This window comes from Macrotis lagotis, chromosome 8, assembly GCF_037893015.1.
Source record: "Macrotis lagotis isolate mMagLag1 chromosome 8, bilby.v1.9.chrom.fasta, whole genome shotgun sequence".
NCBI classification, from domain to species: domain Eukaryota; kingdom Metazoa; phylum Chordata; class Mammalia; order Peramelemorphia; family Peramelidae; genus Macrotis; species Macrotis lagotis.
Window position 1 is genome coordinate 24,413,542 of NC_133665.1, and position 13,634 is coordinate 24,427,175.

Sequence of the window (13,634 nt, forward strand, 5' to 3'; positions counted from 1 at the left end):
AAAAAGTCTACTTTATATTTGTTGGTAACCATTAAGAACTCCTGAACCCTCAGCTAAGTACATTTCAGGAAATCAGGGACTTTATGTGAGTTTGTTATTGATAATGTTCCCAAGTCTACTCCTAGTGATATTCTCCATTGGTCAACTTAGAACAAAATAATGACAGCAGCCTGACACAGTTCATTTTTATAATTTTTCACTTTTAGTTGAAAATTAACAATTTTTACTCAAAAGTCAACAATTTTATATTGGCTTACTGCTATCTACAAGGAAATAGATGGCTAATAAAGCTTGTGAAAAATCATTAAAATTCAATTCTCTTGGAAGTAAAACACACAAAAACAAGACCTTTAGAAGATGTAAGTGGTGTTCTTAGGTAGAAACTCTCTTCTAGAAAACTGAAAAACAAAAATTCCTTAAGTTTCTATGGTTATCAGAAGTCAATAATCCTCACTATCATGAGATACATGGTCATACTCCCCAGATTGCCTGTTAGTAGAATGTCTAGACATTAGACTGTTGGTTAGCTTTCTTTTTTTAAGGAAGTCTGGACAAGATTATTCTAGTTAGACAATTCTGTTTCACCCAGAGTCAACATTATACACAGGATAGGGGAAGGGGTAGGGAAGAGGAATGTACCATACCTCTCTCTGATTTCCACCTTCTCTGGTTTGCTTTCTGGAACCTTTATCTCATTTTCCTCCACACCAACGGACCTGAAATTTTCAACATTAACTGCATGATGCCCTTTCATCATTCCCTGAGTGTCTTCCTCCTCTTCAAGGACATCACATTCATCATCTGTCTCGGAAGAAGAACTTTCATCTGAACTGGAATCATCGCTTGAGGTTGTTTCATACCTAGGTGGCAATTGCGATTTCAGGAGATGCACACATGTGTTCAGATAAACCCAGTGATAAGACTTAGAAATTTCTATTAGGGTATATGAGGGTTAGTGGAAAGAACACTGGTCAAGGGTCTAGTCCTGTGTGCCACTCACTATATGTGTGATTGGAAGCAAGTTATTTAATTTTTCTAGTCTCAGTATCTATCTGTAAAACAAGGAGACTGGACAAGATATTCTAATATCCTTTTCAACTCTACAGTTTTATACAGAGAGCACTTCCAATACCAAAAAATACCAATAGGACTTGGACCTCGATAAGAATTTTTTATGCACAATAATTCCAAGAAGTTATTTCAATCTCTTTGCACTGGCCTTGTGGGAAAAGTGGCAGACTATGGAATGTAGGTCTTTTGGAAGAAAAGAATAACAAAACCAATGAAAATTGGATACAGCACACTCTACTTGGTGAGACCACAATCAGAAGGCCCCTGACATGATTGCTCATTACCTTAAAAGGTCTAAGGTCTCTCTTTCAAGCATGGGACACTAAGTCTTAAAGCAGAGGGTCAATTCCATAATGGCCCTTTGTTTTCTTTCTTTGTTATGTTTTGAATTCTGACTAGAAGTTAAGTATGCACTGTTCAAGGACTATCCAGAAACCAGCTAATGTTAATATTTCAGGAAAGGTTATTTTCTTTAGCAATCATTCAGAAGAGAAGATAAATTAATTCAATTTCCATAGATACTCCTTGTATAAAAGATATGAGATACAAAGAAGATAAAAGAATCTCTACATATGACTTTCTAGGGTTTTGTTAATTCCAATCATAGATTAGGGTAGCAGTTTCTTTGAGGATGATTTGGTACAGGAAAGAAGGAAAGGAAAGAGGCCATCAGTAAGAGAAAAAGCATCACTCTTTTGCCTTACCCTCCGTTGATGCCAACAAACTGAAGATTCTTTTTTGTGCCATTGGTCTCTTTTTTCCCATCTTTCTTCATAATAGACTTCAATGTACTATCATTATTGGCACATACTGTGAAAAGGAAAACAACAGCCAGGACATACATCAATACCAAGTGGACAAAAGGCTAATTATGCCTCTAAAAGACAAAATCATTGTATGCATTTGTTATATCTAATTTGGGGCAGATATGTTTTAAAAATATTTGTACCCCCAAGTAAAATCCCATTCCTGTAATGATATAGTAGTAGTACCACATTCTGCTTTGATAGTGTTGGTTCCTCCCCCCCACCCCCCCACCTACAAAAAGGGAGGGGGAAGGAAGAAAGTACCAGTAAAACTTTTATAAAAATATATGAGATAATAAAAGGAATTTCAGAAGTACAGATAAGCAAGGTAGTTTTATAGTTTCATGTTATAATTTAAGAAACATTAATTTAATTTATATAGCTTTATGGTTTGAGAATCACAGTCACACTTAAATGTCTGAGGCCAGATTTGAACTTTGGTTTTCTTTGTTGATGTTGGGTTGTTTTTTTTTTTAATTTTTTGCAAGGCAAAATGGGGTTAAGTGGCTTGCCCACGACCACTCAGCTAGGTAATTATTAAGTGTCTGAGGCCGGATTTGAACTCAGGTACTCCTGACTCCAGGGCTGGTGCTCTATCCACTGTGCCACCTAGCCACCCCTGAACTTAGGTCTTCTTGATGCTAAATCCCATGTTTTATCCACTGAACTACTTGGTTGCCAAGAAAACCTTACAATTTCACATACAATCTACCTTTTTTGTCCCTTGTGCATTGAAATGTTCATGTTAAGTTTAATTTTAAAAAGAAAACCCTTTTGAATTAGAAAAATAGCTACTGTCAAATCAAATTTCTTTTGACTTTAAAGTACCAACAAAAAAGACACATGAAACGTTTTCTTCTATCAAATCAATCCCTGATACTGTGATTTCATCAATAAAGGAACTTCTAGGTAGGATCTTCTCTATATTATATGGTCTTAAAGGTTGCCTAAAGCACTGACATTGCCCAGATTCACATCTGCTAGGTTCAAGTTCCTAGCTTTGAGGTGAATGTTCTTTCTACTAGGTCCATGCTGACTTTACATAATAGGTACTTAGTAAAGGATTGTCCAACTACATTTAAATGGATGGCTAGAAATGTTTAACATGGAACTGTGGTGTTAAGAACTAGATCTTACAAGTGTGTGGAATTACCATAGAGGCCAGAAGCAATCTGATCATCTGTTAGGTTAACTGGAGATGTTGTATCTTGAGAGAAGAAGGTTTCTGAGCCAGAACCAACTCCTACCATAGTAACCTTTGTCCCTTTTGTGGTCCCAGTCTCTTGTTCATGCGTTGTGATTTTACCATTTGAAGTCACAACTGATGAAGTAATTCGACTATTAGAGATACATTCCAAGTTATATCCTGGTAGAAAAGAGAGAATGAAGCAAAGGAGGTGCATTTAGGATTAAGGTAAATACTACATATAAATGCAGATATTCTCTTATTTCCCATCCTCCCCACCACCACATATTTAGAGTCAAATGTTTAATTGATTCTGCAAAAAAAAAAAAAAAGCAAAACCAAATAGTTTTTGGTTTTAAAAAAAGTTAAGAATAGGAACAATATTCTAAAATTCATTACAATGTTACATTTCCTCCAGTTTGTATGCTGCTCTGTAATACAAATAAAAATTGGCTTGCATTTTCTCTAATTGCTCTTTGTGTTCTCAATCAGGTTGTAAATAGTTTGTGCCCATGTACCCTGTGGCACATTCCATTATTGTCTGAATTCAACTTAAAAGACATTTTTGCATGCAAGCTCTGTTGAGAGAGTTTAAGACAAGAGAGAGACTGAATGAGTTGTCTTTCTAAAGTCATGGATCAGAGAAAGAGTTTGGAAAGGGCTCTGGTTTCAGAGTCAGAAAACACGAGTTTGGATTCCAACTCTATAAACTTTCTATTAAGACCTTCCACAGAGGTGTGCTGGTAGATATTTAACAACTGGCTTTTCATGGGGAAAGGAGGGGGATGGGCCTAAGTTACTTTTAAGTTTAATCTTCCTTATTAGCATTTTCAACATCACTTTAAGTCCAGAAATGTACAAAACCAAGCCCTGATTTGTAACATTTGCCAATACCCCCCATCCACCCACCCCAACTTGTGGTGGTGTTGTTCAGTCACTTCAGTTTCTTAGCATAGATACTGGAAAAGTTTGCTATTGGGTTTTGCAGATGAGAAAACTGAGGCAAATGGGGTTAAATGACTTGCCCAGGGTCATGTAAGTAAGTGTCCAAGCTGGGTCGGATGACCTCTCAGGCCATGTCCTAGGAGCAAACAAGTATTTATGTGATCTTAGTCCAGCTTCCTGGGTCCAGAGAGTTTCCAAAGTCACGTAAGTAATGAAAAAAGGGAATAAGTATTTACAGAGCATCTAATATGTGCCAGGAAAACATGATCTCATATGATCCTTTCAACAATCCAAAAGACTAGTACTGTTATTATACTCCTTTTTACAGTTGAGGATACTGAAATTAAGTGACTTGCCCAGGGTCATACAACTACTTCAATTCTGGGGGCTCGATTTGAACACAGGACTTCCCTACTTGTCTTCCTAGCCACTTCAGTATGCCTCAGAAGGAGCTTTTGAATCCATATCTGCTCATGACAGAGTCAGGGAGCTTTCCATGATCCTACATTGTACTTCAGTACAGGTCTTTTTAAGTTGATTATTCCAGCTCAAGTCAGAGGTAACTTATCTCTATTACTATGAAATATCTTCCAGTATATTTACACTTTCCCTGACCTTGACTAGATCAAACAGTTCTCTGGACATGGGCAGGCCCCTGTTTGTATTTGTAAGGCATACAAACTGTGAAAGCTTTTCAGATATAAAACTCCAACTAGACAGAGCCATGCTTATGTGAGAGTTAAACTTCCTAAAACATGAGTTATCTCCAAATGGAACTTTTTGCTTTGGGAGGGCACAGGATTCTAAACTTTAAGCTGGAAGGAGTCTTAGAGGTCATCTAGCCTAGGCCTTTCATTTTGTAGATGTGGAAATGAAGGCCTAGAAAGGCTATGATTTGTCCAGAGTCCAAAAGCAGTTAGTGACAAAAGTGAGTTTTACGTGAAAATCCAGTATTTTTTTTTAGGGCCTCATATTGAGTTCCTATGTCCCTGCACCTCCACCCCCACCCCCAACCCTGCAGAGGTCTTTGAACAAAAGCTGCCCCATCACTCCTTCAGGATATGAGTTGAATTAGATCACTTTTGAGGTCTCTTCTAACTATGAGATTCTGTGATTTAAGCAAAGCAGAAACATCATCCATAGCTTGTAAAGTCAGAAAGGTCCTTAGATAACAATTAGTTCAACTCTCATTGAACCGAACCTATCTGAACATTAGTTTTCCTTTCTGTAAAATAAAACTTAAAGGGAATAGAACCAGGATTTCCAGCATTTAAACACTGTTGACTATTTTGAGACCAGATACTCCCCACACTAAACACAGTCCTCTTCCTGTAGCCCGGTACAGCATAAAACAAATTCTTAGTAGTCAAGCAAACAAAACCAATATAAAGCAAATGTGACTGAAAATCAGAGTTGAAGGTTCCCTTATAGTTCCAATGCATTTTTTAAAATCTTGAGTCCATAAAGATGTTGTTTAGTCACTTTCAGTCTTTTTTAGATTCTTGTTGACCCTAATTGGGAATTTCTTGACAAAGATACTGGAGCAGTTTCCCAATTTCCTTCTCCAGTTCTTCTTACAGATGAGGAAACTGAGGCAAACAAGGTCAAGTGACATTCCTAGGCTCACACAGCTAGTAAATATCAACCTGGCGAGATGAATTTTACTGATTCCAGGCCAGGTATCTCTATCAATTGCTCCACCTATCTGCCCAACTCAAAGCCTCTCTAATGTGACAGAAGCTGCCCAAATTGGGCAGAAATAGCCTTTGAGAACTAAGGGTCACTTTTTGTCCTAAAGAGTGTAGAGGTTTCTGATCTTCCCTCATAAAGATAAAACCTCCTTAATACCGTGTTCAATCTAATTCTACAATATATTTAGCAATGATTATAGTTAATAAACATCAGAACTCAGATAACATAACATGACATAAAAAATGTTAAATAGTGGAGCATAATCTTGCATTTAAAAATGCTATAGAATCATGGAATAATGAGGTTGAAAGAATTGGAGATATCTCTTACAGCTACATTTATGGTGATTATTAATTTAGAATGTGTATCAGTTACAAGTATACATATACAAGTATACATTAACTCATCTCTTCCGTATTACGAAATGGAATTTTAAAAGAACAATTATATTCTGTGTTCACTTACTCCAAAATAGCTCAGCATGCCAATCCTTATTTCTGTTTTTAATTGTGTGTACCTTCTGAAAACCCAGATAGGAACCACACAGATGTATTAATTAGCCATGTTACAAAACCAAATTTCAATTCAGTCCAAGATTCTTTTCAAAGAATACCTATCATGCTGGTTTATGACAGCTACAGTGATGCTATATTTCAAGATTCACTTTGGAATTCTGGCCAAACTATGTCTAAAAGTCCAAGGGGAAAGAACTGATTTGATGTTGACCATAATGGCATTGGCCTGGACATCAGATGCCTCCTAACAGATGTGGGTGTTGTTTTTTTTTTAAATGAGTAGGAGGTAGAAATAAAACTTGAATAACTTATTTCCTTTCTGCATATTTTAATCATTCTGGAAGTAGAAAATTATATTGATAATCTGTAACATGACTACCATGTATTATTGATTCAGAGTTTTTCCTAAGAATATACTCTTGAAAGTCAGTGCTTGTAGCCAACAAATGATCATTCAAGATGAAAGATTGAAATTATTTCTTAAACATTGAGTCACTAAATATAGCCACTTTTAGGGAATATGGCCACATTTAGAGTCGTTCTTATTTCATGAAGACATGCCTGAGATTGTCACAAATGTAAGGAAGGGCAGGCATCTAATTAGAAGCTAAAAAAAAACAGATTGGATTAAAAATCATATTCTCCCTCATCACTGCCCCACCCACCTTTAATTACATATCCTCCCAAAACCTGACCCAGAAAACCCACTTAAATACTGGATTAACCAAAGGTGGGGTCAAGCCTGTGAATTTTTACCTCTTTGCTGAGCCAAGCTGAAGCCTCACCTCTGAAACTTTCTGTGAAGTGGATACCAGCTTCACCAAGCCTTTCTCCTTCCTAATGCTCTAGGCTGTTTTTGTAGTAGTCCTTCAATATCCTCCTGATATTGACTCCTGGGGTTACCCTTCCCCTCTGTTCAGTCTTATCTCCTCAGCTAGACCAGAGGGCTGGGAAGGTCCCATACCTAACACAGTGCTCCATAAAAGGTATTCACTAAATAAAGAACAGCAATAGCAAACTTCTAGATAGAGAAGCACCCCCTTCCCTTGCCCCCAGATTTGTTACTCAAGCCAGGAAGATTGTTCTTCCTGAATTCAAATCTGATCCTGGACAAGTCACTTAACCTTCTTTGTCTCAGTTTCTTCATCTGTAAAATGAGCTGCTGGAGAAGAAAATAGCAAACCACTCTAGTCTCTTTCCCGAGGAAACCCCAAATGGGTCGCTAAGAGTCAGGCATGACTTAAAACAATGACAACAAAAGAGATACAGATGTTTCTATTAATAAGATGAAAGCTGTTTAAAGAAAAGGGCCATTCTGTTATTTCTTTTTATATTTGTGGCATCTCCAACAGTTCTGGCGTAGCAGAGGCATTTAATAAATACAAATCTCTCTAATAATTAGGCTCACACATTTTAAATTATCTTTACCTCTTTGGTGTCCAAGCAGTACAGTGGAAAGAGTACGTTGTTCAGTGGAGAGGGAGAATGAGAATTTGGAACTCAAAATTTAAAAAAAAAGGATATGAAAAAAATAGATAAATGAAAGAGCATGCTGAACTTGGAATCAGAAGTCCTATGTTTGAAAGACTCTGTGACCCTAAGCAAGTCATGTAACCTTGCTCAGCCCCAGTTTATTCATCTGTAAATAGCTTTCTCTCTGGGTTGCTGTGAAGATCAAATGAGATAATTTATAGCCATTCCTTCCATATCTTGACTTTCCCCATCATGGTTTTGCTATATCATGGGTCAGCATAATAAGTTAAATGGGAATTTGGAATGGGAGTGTGGAAGCTGCAGACAACACTCAAAGACCAGAAGACAACACAGGAAAACCGCAGAAACTCAGAGATGCATGAAATCTATGGATGGTATTTTATTATATCAACATTTTCTCTTTTAATAGTATAATAATTTAGACTTCTCTGGTACAACAAAAAGGTCCATAAGGAGCTCACATTCTATGGAATGTCAAAACCATACTCTCTCTGGCTTAAAACACTTGATATTTACTAGCTGTGTGACCTTGGACAAGTCACTTAACCCCACTGCTTTGCAAAAAAAAGAAAAATACACTCTCATCTTAAGATGTTCTTGAAATTCTGTGAGGGACAAAAATGGATACCATGAAAAGTTGGGGGGGGGGAAGGAGCTAAGAAAATAGACAAATCAACTAGAACTAATTGGTAACTTATATAAATTATACAGCTTTGTCTCAAAGTCCATGCCCCCCAAGTGAGTTTTGCAATTATATAAACAGCTTTTAATTTACACACTTTATAACATAATGAAGATAAAGAAAACTATAAATAGAGAAGCTGTACTTGTGAGGGATAGATTTTTAAAAAGTTATGGCAAGAAGCCTATCCAAGTTGAGTTCAGCTGTTATTTACAATTTGATTTACATTTGCTCCGAGACAGGACGACAACTATATTTTTAGAACATCTGTAACAGCAATGAGCATGTCTAGACTTTCCTCTCTCTTTTTAAAAGGAAAACAAAACAAAAACCACCACGACCTCTCACTAAACCCAGAGCCAATTATATAAGGGGGAAAAAAGCACCAAACATTTCTTCAAAAGATTTTAAAAGATCAGCTGATGGAGGCTTACTTTCCTCTTGATCATTTAAGAATTTAAAACCTATCACATCACCAAATTTCAGCTGTTTCCACTAGTACTATGTTCTCATGTTCTACAAAGATTGATGGAGGGGTGGCTAGGTGGCAAAGTGGATAGAGCACAGGCCCTGGAGTAAGGAGTACCTGAGTTCAAACCACTTAACCCCATTTGCCTTGCAAAAAAAAAATGATTGATGGAAAGAGTTCCCTTCCTGTTCAACCTTGAAGTACTCACTCATTCCATCAGTGCAACAATCAGGAACAATTTTGGGCTGTCTGCAAAGGAGAGTGCCATTTGTATCTAGATAAAGAGCCATGGAATTTGAACAAAGTTCAAGGACTATTCCCTTTAATTTAGAAAAAAAAAAAAACCCAGATATTTTATTGTCTGATCTTGTTATCTCTTAGACTTTTTGTCTCTTCCTTAAGGATATGATTTCTCACTCATCAGACTCAATTTGGATCAATATACAACATGGAAACAAAGTAAAGACTGACAGATTGCTTTCCGTGGCGGGGTGAGGGGAGGGAAGTAAGATGGGGGGTGGGATTGTAAAACTCACATAATATCTTTAATAAAAAAAAGAAAAGTGGTCAGTTAAATGGCACTAAAATAGCTATAAAAAGGGAAAAAAAGAGTTCCCTTCCCTCAATTTTCATTGAATAGAATTCACAATTCCAGAAGATAGTGGATCATACATGAAAAGGAAGGAAGAGGGGAACAAGCATTTATTAAGTGCTTACTGTGTACCTGGTGCTATATAAAATGCTTTGCAAATGTCCCATTTGATGACAGATGAGAAGGCAAGAGCTTAGCAATAACCGTTTCAAATTTGTTTGCTAAATTCACTAAAAAAGAAAGCACTAGATTCATAGATCTCAATGTGGAAGGAACCTCAAGAGGTCATTCAAAATTCTCCTTTTACAGATGAGAAAAATGAAGCATAGGGAGGTTTACCCAAGGGGAGGCAAGTTTTTAAGGGTCTTTGGGCAAATCTGAACTCAGATATTCTGATTCCAGGGCAAATCCTTCTTTCCACTTCTATAATGCTTACTGGCTCCAGAGTAATTCCTTTTAATATGATAAAACCTGTGATAACTGTGCCCCCCTCCCCTCCAAAAAATAGTTGATTATTCAATGGATTTGTTTATATTATATTTATCTGTCACAACATCTCCACCTTGACTTACCTCTAGACACACAATTATTAGTATTGAATTAGAATTTGAACCCCAGTATTTCCTAAACCAAGTATTTTTTAAAACATTGTACTATCTAGGCAGCCAGATAAGACATATAATGATGGACCTGGAATCAGGAAGACCAGAGTTCAAATTCAGCCTCAGACACTTAATAGCTGTGTGATCCTGGGCAAGTCCCTTAATCCTGTTTGCCTCAATTTTCTCATGTGTAAAAATGACCTGAAGAAACAAATGGCAAACCACTCCAATATCATTGCCAAGAAAACCCCAAATGAAGAATCAGACGTGAATAAAAATTTACTGAACAAATAAAATGTAGTGTTTTCCAAACCTTAAGATACATGCCCTATCAGGGTAATAGTTCAACTAGCCTGTAAAGTTTTTGCTGTCTTTTACATGTTACCCAAATGTACCCTATCCATTGATCTGGAATTCAAATCACATTTGGAACTGGAAAAGTCTTTTAATTCAACTCGAATATCAACAAACATGAACATTTCTCTATCCACCATCTATTGTGAATAGCTGGTTGTTTTTGCAGATGAGGAAACTGAACAGCAGAGGTCACAGGATTTTTGCATGTAGTCAAATGAGAGAAGTCAGAGCTGGGATATGTATCTGCCCTTTGGACTTAAGTCTAGAAGTCTCTGACTAGGCTGTCTCTATGAAAACCCAAGGTGTTTCTCCATGGCACACTGCTTTTCAGAAACTTTTTAGAATTCAATTGTATTCTCACTGGACTCTACCTAAACTTTTGGATGGAATTCTTTTTCCCTTGAAAATTCTCATCTGTATCAAACAAATCTCTTGCTAAAATTGTTTGTGGTGTGTGATGACATAATATGTTTATAATGTCTACTGAAAATGTTGTTATTATTATAATGATATGAAGCTGCATGCAAGCAAAATAATTTTGGTATGATCTGTTTGGGTATTTTTCGCTACCTGTTGAAATGTCCAAAACTGGCTTTGCCTAAGTAAATTATTTGTATTTATTCATGACAGACATCTCCCTGCAACCTAATTTCTATCTATATATTACATGAGTAACAAAATATACTGCTATGATTCAATAATATTTTCTGAACTAGGGTGAGAAGTAATCCATTTTGCATTTTGATGAATCTTTTTTTTCCTCTGTGCTCTTTGGTAATCTCTGGTTGCTTGTAACTGCAAACTGTGTTAATCATATACCAGATAATGAAAATACAATGATGAGTTTGTCATTTTGATCTCAAATATTAAATATTGAAAAGGGGCTCAGAAGAATAGAGGGAGGGCAATCCACAGTGCTTCTTAAAACTCCCTCCCCTTGCTGAATAGTCACAGGAAAGGCACCTTACAATAATATGATTTAAAAACACAATGTGAAGATAGATTTGGACTAGCAAAGTTATTCCTGGGTGCCTTAAAGGGACAAGGCATATTAAGTTTTAGAGATGCTACTAATTTTGAGAATATGAATACTGCCTCATAAAAGTTGATGTTTTAATGGCACCAGACACATTTTTTAATGAATGGTGAGGTGTCCATATTTAGAGAGGAGTGTTAAGTGTCAATGTGACTGGAAATAGTGATGTGTACTGTGTAATGTACCCAGACAGACATTACCCTCTGTTTCCAGTTAATTATTTTATAGTCCAGTCATTACAACTCCATTTTTTTTCCAGAATGTAAAACAGAAAGTTAAATTGGGGGGGGGGGGGAGTCTTTATTAATAGATGATGTTCTCCTGCACCTGTGTTCTAGAGATATTTAAAGATTTTATTTTGGATTTAGGAACTGACATCATGCTTTTAATGCCCTCTCTCCCCCAGCTTCCCCTTTTAGGAGTTTACCCACCCTTTAAAGCCCAATTCTAATAGGCTTTGAATGGGAAGCCCACTTCTTTCAAGAAGCATTTCCTAATTCACCAGACTGGCAATGGTCTTTTGGACCCTTTAAAATACTTTCTTTTGTTATTTTCTTAGAGGCAGTTGGGATTAAATTTTAAATTATTGCTCAGGGTCAATAAGTGGATTTGAACTCAGGTCTTCTTGACTCCAGGATCAGTGCTCTATCCACACTGCCCCTTTTGCTATTTTCTCAAGTACATTTATAGTGTAATGATACTGTGTTAATTCAATTTTTTTGTGTGGTGCCTTAAATCCTATGGAGTATGTATCTCCATAATGGAAGGGATTGTGTCCCAAGTGAATTTTGTATTTCCCTTGACTCCTATACTCTTAATGTGTTGTATATAACTGATACTTCATAAATTTTTGTGAGTTTGTGATTAGAATAAGGTGGAAAGGGGCAGCTAGGTGGCACAGTGGATAGAGCACTGGCCCTGGAGTCAGGAGGACCCGAGTTCAAATCCGACGCCAGACACTTAATAATTGCCTAGCTGTGTGACCTTGGGCAAGTCACTCTTAAACCCACTGCCCTAAATAAATAAATAATTTTTTTAAAAAAGAATAAGGTGGAAGTAAAAAGATTCACTTTTATTTAATGACCTTGAAACCTAACCCTAGTTTCACAGACTTCCAGCATACTATATCAAAGAAAAACTTAAGTCCATTTCTTGACTGGAATGGGGTTTTTTGGAGGATGTTGGTGTTTATTTTTAAACTGTAATAAATAACATCTTTCTATGCAGCTGCATAAAAATGACAAAAACATAAACAAGTCAGAAATTTAATACAACTTAGTCATTTTCTTTTTCAGAGAATTAAAATGCCTAGACATATATCACAGGATCATGGATCTAAAGATGGAAGAGACTTCAAGAGATTACCTAGTCCAAATCCCCTCCTTTTATGGATGAGGAACTTGTAATTCATTGAGGTTAAGTGACTTGCCCAATGTCACCAGAGGTAGGAAGTTGAAGAATTGGCATTTAAACTAGGATGCTATGGCTTTAAGGTCTTACATTTGGAAATTTTAAATTATTGTTTAGAGAAAGAGGCAATGTGTTGCAGGACAGGTTGAATTTGAAGTGAAGAGACCTTTATTGGATTCTATCTCCTCTACTTACTGCCTGTGTAACCTTATAGGCCAAGTCCCTTCATAACTCTCATCCTTAATTTCCTCATTTGCGAAATAAGAAGAACAATAATACTTGGTGACTAGGTGACACAGTGGATAGAATGCTGGGTGTGGAGTCAGGAAGTATCTTTGTTAAGTAAACTCCAAGGGGGCAGCTATGTAGTGCAGTGGATAGAGCATCAGCCCTGATATCAGGAGTACCTGAGTTCAAATCTGGCTCAGACACTTAATACTTATTCAGCTATGTGACCTTGGGCAAGTCACTTTCCCCTATTGCCTTGCCAAAAAAAAAAAAGAAAAAGAAAAAGAAAAGAAAAGAAAACCAAGTGGATCACGAAGAGTTGGACAGGACTGAGCAACAACAACAATAATAACATTTCCAATACTTATTTCACTAGCTTACTGGGAACCCAGTGTGACACAAATAGTTGGTATTCAAAAAAATTCTTGTCAGTTGGTTATTCAGTGGATTTGGTTATTTGGTTATATTATATATATACTGAATCATCATTTAAACATAATATTATAGCCAACCTGATAATCAACCCTTTGGTCATGACCTTACCACAGG

At 36.7% G+C, this 13,634-nt stretch overlaps 1 protein-coding gene and 1 long non-coding RNA gene across 12 annotated transcripts in view; one reads left to right on the forward strand and one right to left on the reverse strand.

Moving 5' to 3' along the window:
- LOC141495326 (uncharacterized) overlaps window positions 1-13,634 on the forward strand; it is a 92,167-nt gene that overhangs the window by 48,930 nt on the left and 29,603 nt on the right. The window contains exon 3 of one of the 2 annotated variants that reach the window (XR_012470735.1): window positions 12,743-12,885. The exons of the other annotated variant lie outside the window; for it this stretch is intronic. This is a non-coding gene — a long non-coding RNA (uncharacterized LOC141495326). Of the gene's footprint in view, window positions 1-12,742; window positions 12,886-13,634 lie in introns of those variants that run through there. 2 annotated transcript variants of the gene reach the window in all.
- KANK1 (KN motif and ankyrin repeat domains 1) overlaps window positions 1-13,634 on the reverse strand; it is a 241,969-nt gene that overhangs the window by 14,619 nt on the left and 213,716 nt on the right. For 9 of the 10 annotated variants that reach the window (XM_074196525.1, XM_074196524.1, XM_074196523.1 and 6 more), the window contains 3 exons: window positions 3,031-3,243; window positions 1,776-1,881; window positions 645-860 (listed from right to left, as the gene is read on the reverse strand). In XM_074196525.1, coding sequence (XP_074052626.1) covers window positions 645-860; window positions 1,776-1,881; window positions 3,031-3,243 — 535 coding nt within the window. The remainder of the gene's footprint in view (window positions 1-644; window positions 861-1,775; window positions 1,882-3,030; window positions 3,244-13,634) is intronic. The other variant, XM_074196526.1, reaches the window with a different exon arrangement.